General features: G+C 48.1%; 1 protein-coding gene across 2 annotated transcripts in view; it reads left to right on the top strand.

The window, feature by feature from the left end:
- RFT1 (RFT1 glycolipid translocator homolog) overlaps positions 1-9,169 on the top strand; it is a 36,100-nt gene extending 26,931 nt beyond the window's left edge. For both annotated transcript variants that reach the window (XM_010969043.3, XM_045505972.2), the window contains 3 exons: positions 749-854; positions 5,712-5,961; positions 6,295-9,169. In XM_010969043.3, the coding sequence (XP_010967345.1) occupies positions 749-854; positions 5,712-5,961; positions 6,295-6,462 (524 nt within the window). In that variant the 3' untranslated portion in view covers positions 6,463-9,169. The remainder of the gene's footprint in view (positions 1-748; positions 855-5,711; positions 5,962-6,294) is intronic.
- Positions 9,170-13,246: the final 4,077 nt, after the last annotated feature.

The following is a 13,246-nucleotide window of genomic DNA, read 5'->3' on the forward strand; positions in this document are numbered from 1 at the left end:
GTGGGCTATAATGAATAAAACTGCCGTGGGTGTTTTTGTGAAACATGTTTATTTCTCTTGGATAGATACCTCGGAGTGGAATTGCTGGATCATAGGTTGGGTATATGGTTATTTTATTAGCAACTGCTTGGCTGCCTCTTAGTAATGGTCCTTCTTAAGAGAGGATCAATTCCATTTTGAGGCTCCCGATCTTTTGTTAGCAGATCTTCCCGAAGCTTGTTAGTTAGTTGTGGAACCACATCACTTTGTTTTAGAAGAAAATAACCTTGTGGGCTCTGATCCTCCCTTCAGGGTTGTGGGTGTTCTGTCTCCGTAGTTTCCTGCTGCTCCTGAGCCCTGGGCTTCTCCCCAAGGTCTTTTCTTCAGGGCCTCTTCAGCTGAGTTTCTCTGAACATGCAGGGCCACCTGTGTCCCTAAGTGCTCAAACTAGCAGACTTCTTCAAGCTAATTTAAAAAGCAAGAAATTTCCTTTCTGGACAGATCAGCTTTTAGTTGTTAAGCCAGAGATCTGTACGTTTATTCGTAATTGTCCTTTTGTTTGTAGCTGGTTTTTTTTTCAGTCAGTGCCTGGCACATTGAGAGTCCTTCCAGATAGTTAAGACCATAGGCTCGAGCATGCATCTGCCCAGTGACAACACCAGCAGGGCTCATGACCCAGTCCCAGTGTTCTGTGACCACTCAGCCCAAGTCAGGGTGCATGGGGGCCTCCCGTTTGGGCTCTGGAGTCTCAGTGGTTGTTTCCTTGTAGGTCCCATTCTGCTGCGTGCCTATTGTCTCTACGTCCTCCTGCTTGCCATCAATGGAGTGACTGAGTGTTTCACATTTGCTGCCATGAGCAAAGAGGAGGTTGACAGGTGGGTAATCGTTAAGGCACACCTTTAATCATGGCCTTCAGTCAAAATGAAGTAACTTCTTTCTTTTCATCCTGAACATGCATTTTCAGAAGGCTCTTTTAGAGCTAGGAGTGTGGCTTTCCTCGGGCACCATTCAGTGAGTCCTCCTCACGGTAGGGCTGGGAGTTGGGGGCAGCAACTGCTCCTCACCTCCCCCTGTGAAAGACGAAATCTGGGCCCTGAAGGGTTGTGTCGGTCCGGGTGGCAGAGGCAGACACGAGGCAAACTCCACTCCTGCACTCCTTGCCCAGTGCCTCAGAGGGTTACCAGAAAGCTTCTCCAAGCTGCGCAGCTATAGACTCTGATGTGAAGGTGTTGGAGAATCTCAGGGATCTGTGACATCTCTCCTCAGAGAAAGGCCCAAGTGCACATACAAGTTTTGCCACATTTTTTTCCATCCATTGACCCAGATCAGGACCTCTGCCCTAGAACTTCAAGGAGTAGTTCTTAACACTGGTTATGAATCAAAATGCCCCATAGACTTTGTTAGAAATGCAGATTCCTGTCCACCCTGCTTCCCCCACTCTCTCTCCCGCTGCACCTGCAGAATCAGCAGGCCCCAAGCACTGAAATGTCTTCAAAGCTCCTCAATGACTCTGACGTGAACTTCTGATAAAAGCCTCTGACCCACACCCAGGATCACTCATTTCTCGTGTCTCAAATGCCAGAAGGTAGTAAGGCAGTAAGTGAAGGCATCACTGCAGTGAGCGTTTGAGGAGAAGAATTAAACTGATAGGGACAAAGAAGAGAGAGGAAGGAGGAGAGAGGAGGAGGAGTGGGTGTAGGTAATGAGGTGAGTGGCCCTCGTTTTCCCTTTGCTCCTGAGGCCTGGGCCCCCAGGGGGTTTCACGCTGCCTCGGCAGTTCTTCGAGTGCTGTTGAAACCACTCAGAGGCCTGGTGGTGGTGGATATGAAAAGGGGAGCTCAGAGAGCTGGGGACGCCTTCCTCTCATTCAGAACAGCCTCTGTCTGCTTCCTACCTGGGCTTGTCTCACTCTTGGTGACTTGGCTTGGTGACTCTTTGTGCGACACCACAGGTGAGACCTAGAGTCTAGAGCAGCAGTCCCAGCCCGGACTGATGAGACTCCCCGAGGGGGTCCTGGCCCCCTCCCACTCCAACTGAACTAGAATTTTAGGGGTGTGGGCCAAGGAATCTTTTATCACACAGTTCCAGGAGATTGCTGAGGATAGCTAGGGCCTCAGAAACCACTGGTCCAGACCAGTTTTCAGAGTAAAAACTACACTGAGCACTGTGACCCAGGGCATACTTAGCTGTGGCTGAAACAAAGCTTTCACAAAGCAACAATACCCCAGTTACATGCAGGACACACTGATGGTTTTTAATTCTGTTCTGTTTCATTTTTTAAACTGCCATGTCATGACCCACTAAATTGATTTCCCAGCCTACTTTCAGGTCACAACCCATAGTTTTCAAATAGTGGTCTAGACAATGGTTTTTGCTTCAGACAGTTAAATTTGTAGCTATAAACTGCTTTGAGTTCATCCTTTTTTTTTTTTTTTAATGGATGAAAAGGTCTCTTTAAGTTTAATTTTGAAAACACTGTGTTTTTACTTGAAAGGTGCTTCTAACATGAAATAATTTAAAACTATAATTTGAAGCCTACTAAATGAGGTACTGAGGCCTAGTGGAAAGAGCTCTGGACTAGGAATCTTTCTCTTTGAAGGGAATTTTGTTATAATTTCAGCATTAGTGTTGAGGGGGAGAGTCAACACTAGGCCTGTTTAAAACATTAAAAACATGTCTTATAACCAACTCATGAGGGAAAACAGGCAGTGGCTGGTTGCTTTGGTTCCTCTTATTGCATTGAACCGAAGGAAACAACTTTCTCAGTTAGTTGTAATGGGATCTTGGCAGTATATTAAAATCTGGAAAATTATTTTCGTGGTATTAGTAGTTAACGCAGAGAAGAGACAGAGACACTTTCTCATCTGGAGTAACTCACTCCCCTTAAGAGTAAAATGTGACTTTAAGCATGGTCTTCAGATCTATATTAAACATATACCAGCCCCCTTTCTGTCTGGGCCCTTGGCCCCAACCCCTGGCCTCTCTGAGCCCGTGGGCTCATCATAGACCCCAGCGTTTTTTTCATCTTTATGAGTTTAGCCAGATAGAAACCTCTAGTAAGGCTTCTTATAGTAGATTTGAACAGTTTAGTGAAATGTTATGATTTATTTGCATTGGATGTTTTAGATTCTGAGTTGAAGAAAAAATATTTATAAACTCATGGGTTTTTCCTTAACCAATTTCAGGTTAATTGGTGCTTTTCTAAATAAAAATAGGGCATTTGGTTGGATGTGAAATATTAGAATGTCCTTTGAACTGCAAGTGGCCTTTTTGTTAATAACCTCATAATATATATAGGATAAGATTGATGGATTTTACATTATGTCCTATTGAAGAATTTTCGTACTGTTTTGTTAAGGGTATCTCATTTCTTTTGTTCATTTGACAGATACTTTTTGAGCATTTACTCTCTAATGGGCTTTGCTTTAAGCTCTAGGAAAACAGCAATGAACAAAAAAGATCTCTGCTCTTCCAGAGCTGACAGTGCAGGGAGCAGATAGCAAACAAGTAAATAAGAAAATATTACGCTTTGCAGAGAACTAAAATGGTTATGTCATGAGAGTCAGGGCCTTTTAAGTTCGGGGGGCCCCTCTGAGGAGGTGGCATTTAGGCTGAGGCCTGGATGACCAAGAAGAGTCTGCCTTGCAGAGATGCTACAGAGCCTTCCGAGCAGAGGGGACAGTGATGCTGAGGCCCACAACTTAAAGCTCCTTTGTCTGCTTTGTTGACCCTTAAGTTCCCAACATGGAGTCAGACTCTGTAACCGTTGAATGAAGGGTGAGCGTGATCTTCTCATGTTGGCAGATTAGAGACATGTGCCATCCTCTCCATGGCTGCAGAGGCTGCATGACATGGCTTTGTCTTGACATATTCAGCCAGCACTCTGGGGGACGCTTCAGTTGCTGCTGCAGTCAACATCCTTGACCGTCCATCTTTAGATAAGCCTGATCAAATGACTTACTGTTTATGTCAACCAAACCTTGGAGAATAGTCATTGTCACTGACTAATTTTACATTGATTTTAAAAAGTGGTATTTTAATTTTATCTTTAAAATTCTCATTTTTTCCTAAAGTAGATTATGCCTTTAAGGGTATAGATTTGTGAGTTCTGGGAAGTTCAACAGCTGCAGACCGCTCTTCAAGTGAAAAACAATGGACTTGGTCATCATCAGCTCCTCCCAAATGGCCACACCAAAGAAGCTACACTGTGGAACTTGTCCCTGCTTAAATGAGCATAAATTATCTGCTGGTTTCATTCATTGTTTCCATTCTACTTGGAGTTGGGAGAGGATGACTTTGAAAGTTTGTGAGCCTATGGCTCTAAACCATGGTCTTGGTAGACCTTTCTGAGATAGTTTCTGAAAAAAACACAAACAAACCAGATTACATATCTCTGCTTCTTTTTGGAAAAGAGGTCAGAGCACTGGCGTATAATGGGTCCCACCCTCAGTGATTTTTTTTTATGAAGTTGGACATTCTGATCATTGATAGTAGTTAGTGAGGAGACTTCCCCTGTGAAGATGTGGGCTCTTATATTTCCATTACTTATTAAAAGAAACAAATAAATTCTCTCTCTGGAATTCTGCATGAAAGCACACGTCCGTTGTTGGAGTACAGTTGTATGCGTGTGTTAGTCTTACCACCCACTCTGATGAATTGTATCTCTATTACACCTTGGCCTTGCTCAGCCCCAGGACCAGAACCTGGGCATTTTGGGGACACAGGAGCTTTCTTACCACCTCTCCCTCATGCACAGAACCTTAGTGGTGGCCTCTGAGGTTTCCTAACCCAGCTGACACAGCTTGGGGACCTAAGGGGTTTGGTTCCCTCAACAACTATATACTTAGAATGCTTGCTGTGTGCTAGACAGATACTGAGGAATTTTGTTTGTGGCTGTACCACAAGCCTTTTGGAGGACTGTGGCAGCTATTTTATCTTTGCTGAGACTCAGTTTCCCTTGCTAAGAACTGAAGATAACTAAGAGGCATGCTGCTCTGAAAAAGGGAAATGAAGGGAGCAGAATAAGCCATCCAGTCATAGAATCCGGAGAGCTCTGGAGAGCAGAGAGCAGAAAAAGGGACATGTAAGAGTCTGGGAAGCACTGAAGTGGGGCCTGGCCTCTCTCCCAGTTTCCATTTCATCTTGGAAGCTGGCCACTTGCTTTGAGTGAAGTCCACTGGCCAGGGTTACAGGGCTTCTTCCTTTTCCAGGGGAAGCGATGTGAGGTGTTAAAGTTTAGGGGTCAGGGGTTAGGTTGGGGTGTCAGCTCACTCCTTAGGCAAATCACTCACCTCTCTGTCCTGGTCTCCTCATCCATAAAACAAATCCAAGCTCCACGGGGCAAGGGCCGCATGTGTTCATCCACCAGGGCATCCTCAGCACCCCTTACAGTGAGTGAGCGTTCACCTGTGATTGTTACCTGAGTCATATTCTTGTGCCTCACGTTGAAGTCTTGGGCTGAACGGGATTTTCATGTGTTCTGATCACAAAGCGTCACTTAAACTGGCCAGTTATTAGACTTACCTTAGACATGATAAATATCTTGAGTTGTTCATTTTCTTTCTCTTCTGTAGGGGTGAGGGAAACAGTGACATTTCCCTGTTATCCCTTTAGCATCCTTTTATTGTGAAAAATCAGCTAGGTCGTGGGAATGCAAAGGTGCTTTCTGTGAATTTGTGTTCATGGCCACTTTCTTGGCAACTGCCCTGTGTCGCTTGCCTCCCCCTCCCCAGGTACAATTTCATGATGCTGGCCCTGTCCTCTTCGTTCCTGGTGTTATCCTATCTCCTGACCCGGTGGTGTGGCAGCGTGGGCTTCATCTTGGCCAACTGCTTCAACATGGGCATTCGAATCACACAGAGCCTCTGCTTCATCCACCGCTACTACCAGAAGAGCCCCCACAGGCCCCTGGCTGGCCTGTGCCTGTCGCCAGTCCTCCTCGGGACATTTGCCCTTAGTGGTGGCGTTACCAGTCTTTCAGAGGTGAGACTCCCAGCTGTCACACCACGTGCTTTTGCAGCCTGCCCGCTGTCCCTCATTCTAGGCGTCCCCTTCCTGCTCTGCCTGAAGCAGCCAGACAAGTACTTGCTACCTCTTCCCCCTCCCATTAAGCTCTGGGACATCATCTTATGATAGACATGGCTGAGCAGTGTTACTCATGGGAGCAGAGTGAACCCTAGTACGTAGCAGCTGGCACGCCTTCGCTTTATCTGACTTGAAGCTGGGACAGTAGGCCCTCTGCTCTCCCTGGCTTGCCCCTGAGGAAGGAGGTACAGCTGGAGGGGCTGGGACAGTGATGGTGGTTTCTTTCTGCAGGTGTTCCTCTGCTGTGAGCAGGGCTGGCTGGCCAGGCTGGTGCACGTTGCTGTGGGGGCCCTCTGTTTGGGAGCCACTCTTGGGATGGCATTCCTCACAGAGACCAAGCTGATCCACTTTCTTAGGACTCAATTAGGTATGTCCAGACTCGCTGACAAAACGACGTGACCTCGGGGCAGCATTGGCACTTGGACCAGCTGTGGGGCGGTTTTGTGGGTGGAACACATTTTCTATGCAGAAGAGCCAAGCTGAGGGGTCTGCAGTGGAATGAGACCTGCCCAGGCAGGTGAGACGTCAGCAAACCACCGGACCAGACACTTACATCCATTTGAGGTTTTAGACAGAAGGAGGAGTTCCATTTTCAAGGGAAGACCAAAAAAGCTCTTTTAAAATAGATGTAATTATTTTTTTCACCATTTTGTTGTAATCAGCATTTTTCTTTTGAGTCATATGTTAAATCCTTTTGGATGTCATTGACCTTACGAGCTACGTCCTCCAACAAACTATATCTTGGATGTTCATAGTTAATAATCATCTGGACTAGAAGAAGAGATGTAGCCATTTTACCCTTCACAGGAATATTTCATGGATCCTGTGAAAGCCGGAAGGAGACTTGGTGTTACGTGATGTCATGCACCAAACAAGAACAAAGTTGGCCCTGGTTGTGTAACTTTCCCCACATCAGCACTGTGGCCTGGGTTTTTAGAGAAGGAGAAATGTTGCTCAGTGAGAAATCCAAGCAATGAAAGCATAAAGTCACATTTCCCACAGTTAGCCCGGAGGGCCACACCTCTCATCTCAGTGCTGTGACCCCCAGGCCAGCACGTGCCTTCCCAGAGCAGGTGTGAGCTGGCTCAAGACTTCTAGCCTGGCCACCTGAAAGGGGGGCTTTGAAGGACTCTGTGATCCAGTTTGAGCTGCCTTGTACCCTGAAGGGAACACTGCTTTGCAGCTGGCTGACAACTTCTCATGTGGAGATTGCACAGATGACAGCTGAAGTTGAAGAGAGATATCTTTTTTTCCTCAGAATAAAATAGAGTGAATTCTATCTGGCAAGTGTCACTCAGTCACATCCCTCCCACTGACCCATCACTTCTAGCACTGGTCAGTATACCTGAATTCCAGCCCCAGAACAAGAGTGACAGGCCTGTGGGTCTGGTCCTCTGGGCCATGATGTGAGCCCCGGCTAAGGTGTTTATGTCCCTGCCCTGCACCCAGCAGGTGAGATCACGAGGCATGGTTCTAAGGCAGCAAAGCATTTTTCTCCTCATTAATGTATTAATTAATTGGACGATTGACCTTTGGAGCTATGTGCACAAACTGTATCTTGGATGGTAATAGTAAAATCATCTGGCCCCAATGTCCCTGAACTTCCTATGTTTAAACCAGAGAGCAGAGCAACTTGTATCAGATGGTGGTTTGGCTAAAATGTATGTGTTTAAATCCACTGGCCCAGAGCCAGGAAGTCCAAAGGTAAAGACCCACCAGCAAACTGAGACTAGGACCCAGTCACCTTGACACCTTTTTTTGTTGTCAGAGAGAGAATGCTTTGTATTAACTGAGGGAAAAGTGGTTAAATACAAGATGTCACTGGGCCCTCAGAGGCCCTCCAGAAGCATGACCTTGATCATGTTTTGTAAGGCAGGGCCAGCCTAGCTCAGAAGAACTGATCTCCTTGTGGGGTAAGGTAGGTGGTACCCACAGGAGGCAGCGCTCCCTCCCATGTACTTTTTTTGTTTCTTGAATGCACAGAAATGGGCTTCCAGCCCTCACAAGTTCCCTCTCTACTGCCCTTGACCACTCCTCCCTCCCCTAGAACCTTGTCACCCACCCCCTGCCCACTTGACCCCAGACTTAAACTGTGGTCCTGGGACTACCTGTCTCAGCATCACCTGGATTGCAAGTTAGAAATGTGGGTTTCCAGGACCCACTCCTGACCTCAGGTGCCGGGCTCTGGGACAACTTTTTCAGCAAACCAAGATTGGTGCACCCCGTGGCCCTTAACCGGGTTTAGGGCCCAGGCCCTGTTGTGCTCACGTTCATGGTGTCTGTTGTGGCTCATGCTCTGCAGCCTGGAGAGGCTCTGTCTGACAGCGAGGGCTCAGGCTCATCTCAGGCGCTGCTGTGGGCACCAGGCTGCCGCAGTCAGGGCCAGCCTCTCGAGAGACAGCCAGCTGGGATGGCAGCCTGGGGCTCCCTCCTGTGGCCTGCTTCCCCATTTCTAGGAAGAAGAGTTCCCATGGCCCAGGGTTTGGGGAAGAAAAGAAGGTGTTTTCCCCTTACTAACACCTGCCTCCTGGACTCTAGCATGTGGGCAGGAAGCCCTTTGCTACCCACGGCCTCTGCCACTGCCCCTGGCTGCTCCCTGAGCCCAACCACTGCCTCTGGGGCTTTCCCCAAAGGCCCCCCAGAGCCACACCTGTGCCTCAGGGTGCTTCCATCCATGGGTGCTGAGCTGCCCTATGTTACCCATTTTAAGGGGGAATCACACTTTGAGCTTTCAGACCACTTAAAATATAGTGTGGCTACTTCATGGAAATGAGTCTCTAAAGCACATCCATTGATGATACAAAGACACTTCTGGTGCTGAGAATAACAGCATTTCTTCTTTCTGTGCTGCTCTGGCCACACGTGTGTTGGTGACTTTAGAGCTGGCCTGTCAGGGCCCCCCTTGAGGCTGCTGCGCTATCTAGTGCTTCCTCAGTGGTGCCTCCTGGCCTTGGAGGTGCTCCCTACTCTGCCCTGCTCCCTGCCGCTTACCAGCCTAATTCAGCAGGGAGCCTCCTTCCTCCTGTATTTAAAAAAAAATCATGTATTCATATTGCTAGTTTCATGTCAATTCCCTGGTTTTAAAATGAATAGATTATTTTCTTCACATCTTTGTAAAGTGCTTTCTTTCTTACCCCTTCTCCTTCCAAAAAAGAAAAATTCTTACATTTCAAAAGGAAGGTGGGCAGGTGCCTTGAGTTGTGTGACCCATTTTTGGTCCTCATCAGAATGTTTCTGCCCATGCTGACATAACTGGACCGTGATTCTGACTTTGAAAGGGGGCTGGCTTCCTAGCGCCTGTGATGGAGCCGTCTGTGTCCGGGCCTGACAGACCGGTGGGTCATCCACTGCTCTTCCTTCTGCCTGACGCAGCGTTTCCCATTGTCAATCGCACTGTTCTCTCTCCTGTCTTCTCCGCCCCACCTGGTCTTTGTCTTGGCCTGTTTATAAAATAAGCAGCCATTCTTTGGTGGGTCAGGACTAGTATCAGGGCAAGGAGAGCAGGTGTGTGACTTTAGGCATGTGGTTTTTAGGGAGTGCAGGGTGTCTTGCTTCACTTTCATATCTTCCTCAATCAGGTACTTATGTTCAATTTGGAAATGAGACTTCTGAACCAATCACAAGCAGGTGGAAAATTATTTGTTTTATTGTTATTTATTCCACCTAAGTGAATTAGCCCTTAATGTTGTAACTATTTCATTTGTTAAATAACTTTCAAGGGCAGCAAGGAAGATGTTTTATTTGAAGAGTTTGAGGGGTAGGTCACCTCATCAATCTGGCTCCAGTTACCTTGGCAGAATTCACCCTACAACTCAGTGTCTGTCAGTCTTAACCAGAACTGTCCGGTATATCAGAATGAAATTGGGAAAATGGGCTCCTAATGTAGTTCAGCCTCCTTTAAGGGCCTAATAAAGGAAGTCTTATAAATAATTCTTAATTATCCTCCAGGTTAATTAGCAGAAGTTGCTGGGTACCCCCATCCCAAAGTGCAGTCGCTCTTGGCTTGTCAGCTTCTCCATCCTTCTGGGGCAGTGTGGCTTAGAGGGAAAGTGTGCAAGGTGAGCAGTGGGGATTTGGGTCTTTCCCCTCATGAAATAGGTCCTCACGAGAGAAGGTGCACCCAGAACTCTGTCCCCCATGGAGACCCATCCCCAAGCCTTGTCAAACCTATCCCATGTCCCACACTGGACACAGCAAGTATGTGAGTATACCAGAGTCATGTTTGGCTAGTTGGTGTGGTGTTATGTTCTGTAGACATTTGGGCATCAATTTTGAAGCTTTGTGTTTTGGAGCCGGTAAATTTCATTTCCATTTCAGTCATTTCTGTAGGTTCTGGGAGAGCTGAAGGGTCCTGAATGCCGTGCCTGTGAGGCCGAATGAACAAGGGTCCCGGGGGCTTGGGAAGACAGTGGGCAGTCTGGCTGGTGGGCAGTGAGAGGAGTTCCCAGAGCCAGGTGCTGCTCTGGGGATAGAGGCCCAGGTTCTTCCACTGATGAGACAGCCTCTTTCACCACTTTTATCCCCTGCCCCAATCTCTCCTCTCAGCTTTAAGCTCCGTTCTGAATGCAAAGCCCCTGAGAGGAAATGGAACTGGCCCAGGTTACTGTCACAGGGCTGCTGCTGTGGATGGAGGGTCATACGTGAGCCAGTGGATGGGCCACCCTCTCGGGGCAGGTGAGCACCCCATTCAATCAGCTCTTGCTGGGCAGGAGCTGGGCAGGGTGGCATGGTTCATCCAGAGTTGCCCCTTCAGCCTTGGAAGAGCTGCATGAGGGCCTGTGACGTAACAGCTGACTTGTGAAGGAATCTTCTAGTCCACGATTTACTGGTCTCATTACCTCCCTCCCTCCAAAAAATATGTCCCAAATTTACAACCCTGTTGACTCTGCTGTCAAAATGTGGCCCTTACCTGACTGATGGCATTTGACAGAGGCCACCTGGGTTCAGAATGCTTAGTGGGAAAGGGACCTGAAAATCTGGCAACTCTCGGCCCTTTTATCTCACCTGCACCACAAACTGGGGCCTTGAAAGGGGGCTCTGATGCTGTCAGTGCAGTGAGCAGTGACTAATTAAGACACGACTGCATCAGTCATGTTGGAGGTGACAACTGAGCAGCATGTTTCTGGTTCGCATCTGGGAGATCCTGACACACTTTTCAATTATGTGGAACTAATAGTGTGTGGCTTCCATGCGGCCTCATCGGGCAGGAGAGAAAGGGGGAGTCTGAAATGAAAACATGACTCATGGTGGCTCCTTACTCAGTCTTTGGGGCTTCCTTTTGAAGATCATGAAAGGAGACCCCAGGGAGAATGGCATCAGGGGTACCAGAGGGCATCTTTCAGAAGACCTTATGGTTTCTGACTGTTCCTCGGAGAACAGGGGACACAAGAGCCTCAGTCGTTTTAATAGGTGCCTGTTGCAAACCCCGGCATGGACGAGCTCCAGCCTGCCCTGTCTTGGTTGTGTGGGCCAGGCAGGGAGGGCCATGAAGACCCAGGAGGACCAAAACACTGTAGCCATGAGAAAAACAGGAATGTTCTCCTCCACACAGAAGCCCAACCCAACTAGGGAACATTGCTAAAATAGCTTTTCTTTTTGTCTTCCCAGGGCATTAACACAACAATTTTATGAAAAGCCAGATTAGTGTAGTATGATTTTAATGTTCCCAGGCTAGAGCCAAAGATTCTTTTCTTCCTAACATGGCTTGTGAGACCCCCAAGTGGCATCTCTCCAATGGCAGGAGAACATTCTTGCAGGTGTGCAGATGTCAGGCTTGCAGGGCAAGAGAAGGGATGGAGCTACTTGCATTTTTTTCCCTTATATCTTTTGTAGCCATGAGTGACATCGTGCAGGGCTGATGGCATGATGCCCAAGCTTTGATGGGTACTTGTCCTTGCCTCCTCTCAGCCTTCCCTGTAGAAAACCTGCAAATGCAGGGCTGACAGCCAGGCTCTGGGTGGAAGGACCCCAGAGGAGTCCTGCCGGCCATGTTTCTTCCATCTGCACCACTGCTGCGGAAATCCGCTTGCGTCCATGTCTGCCTTCTGGAGTACACGAGCCAGGTTTTGCTTTCTAAGTGGCCCATGGTGTTGCATACGTGGTTATGCCCCAGCCTGCCTGCCCTTTTCTGACTCCTGTGTGACCTTAAACAAGTCTCCCTTGGTCTACCAATTATAGAGCACTGAGCATGTGCCAGGCACCATCTACCTCTGGGCTCCGTTCCTCCCTCATTAACAAGGAGCTGGATTTGATCTGTGGTATTAACATTGAGCCTGAGAGGATAGAGGGGCCATCCTGCTCCTACTCCAGCTGTTCTCAAAATTGGGGGTCAGTTTAAGAGTTTGCTTGAAAGAAGGGTTGTTTTTGTTAAAAACCACCAAATTTGAAGTCCACAGGACTTGAATGTTTTAAACCTCCTTCCTGACCTTCCATGACTTTTTCTCCCACAGTCTCTCCCCTGCCTCAGTCTTCATCCCATCTTAAAGAATTTAAGGTAATCGTTTTGCACTGGTATTAGCACAAATAAATATTTGGGAGAAACAAATCCAGCCAAAAATTATGTTGCATTACAAAAAAAAATTATCTGTGCAGCTTGGCAGCCCAGTCTGTGGGTGGCCTTGACCCCAGGTGACCTCACCAAGGAGTGGGAAAGCAGCAGACTGGCTTCTCACACCACTCCATCGCTGTAACAAGAGGCAGGAGATCTTGCCTCCCTGTGCCTCAGTTTCCTCATCTGCTTCCAGCTCACCTCACATGGCCCAGGGAGGATGGAAGGAGAACAGAGGTAGGACAGGCAAACAGCTCAACACAACCCATAGCAAGGCTTCCTAAAGGTCCTGTGTACCCGCCTCCCTGCCAGCTTTCTCTCCTGCTTCTCCCCCTCAGCCAGTCCGCCTGACGCCGTCCACCCAGCCCTCCCTGGCCCAGGCTCTGCGCTCCCCACCCCCACCCCTACTGACCCAACTCTAGGCCTTTTTATGGCTGGACTGGGGAAGGAGAGAGAAGCGCAGACGTTAGAACTACTGGTGATTTAACCACTCTTCTTTAGCCCTGTCCCCCACAGAAGGCACTAACCCAGAACACATGGCCTTTGTAAACACAGGTCCTCATCCCTTTCCTTGGCTTCTGCCCAGTCTGGTTCTAAGGGTGCCATCAGGAGCCCGGCACCACCTGCTGTGGAGTC

The sequence above is a fragment of the Camelus bactrianus genome, chromosome 17, assembly GCF_048773025.1.
Source record: "Camelus bactrianus isolate YW-2024 breed Bactrian camel chromosome 17, ASM4877302v1, whole genome shotgun sequence".
Taxonomy (NCBI): domain Eukaryota; kingdom Metazoa; phylum Chordata; class Mammalia; order Artiodactyla; family Camelidae; genus Camelus; species Camelus bactrianus.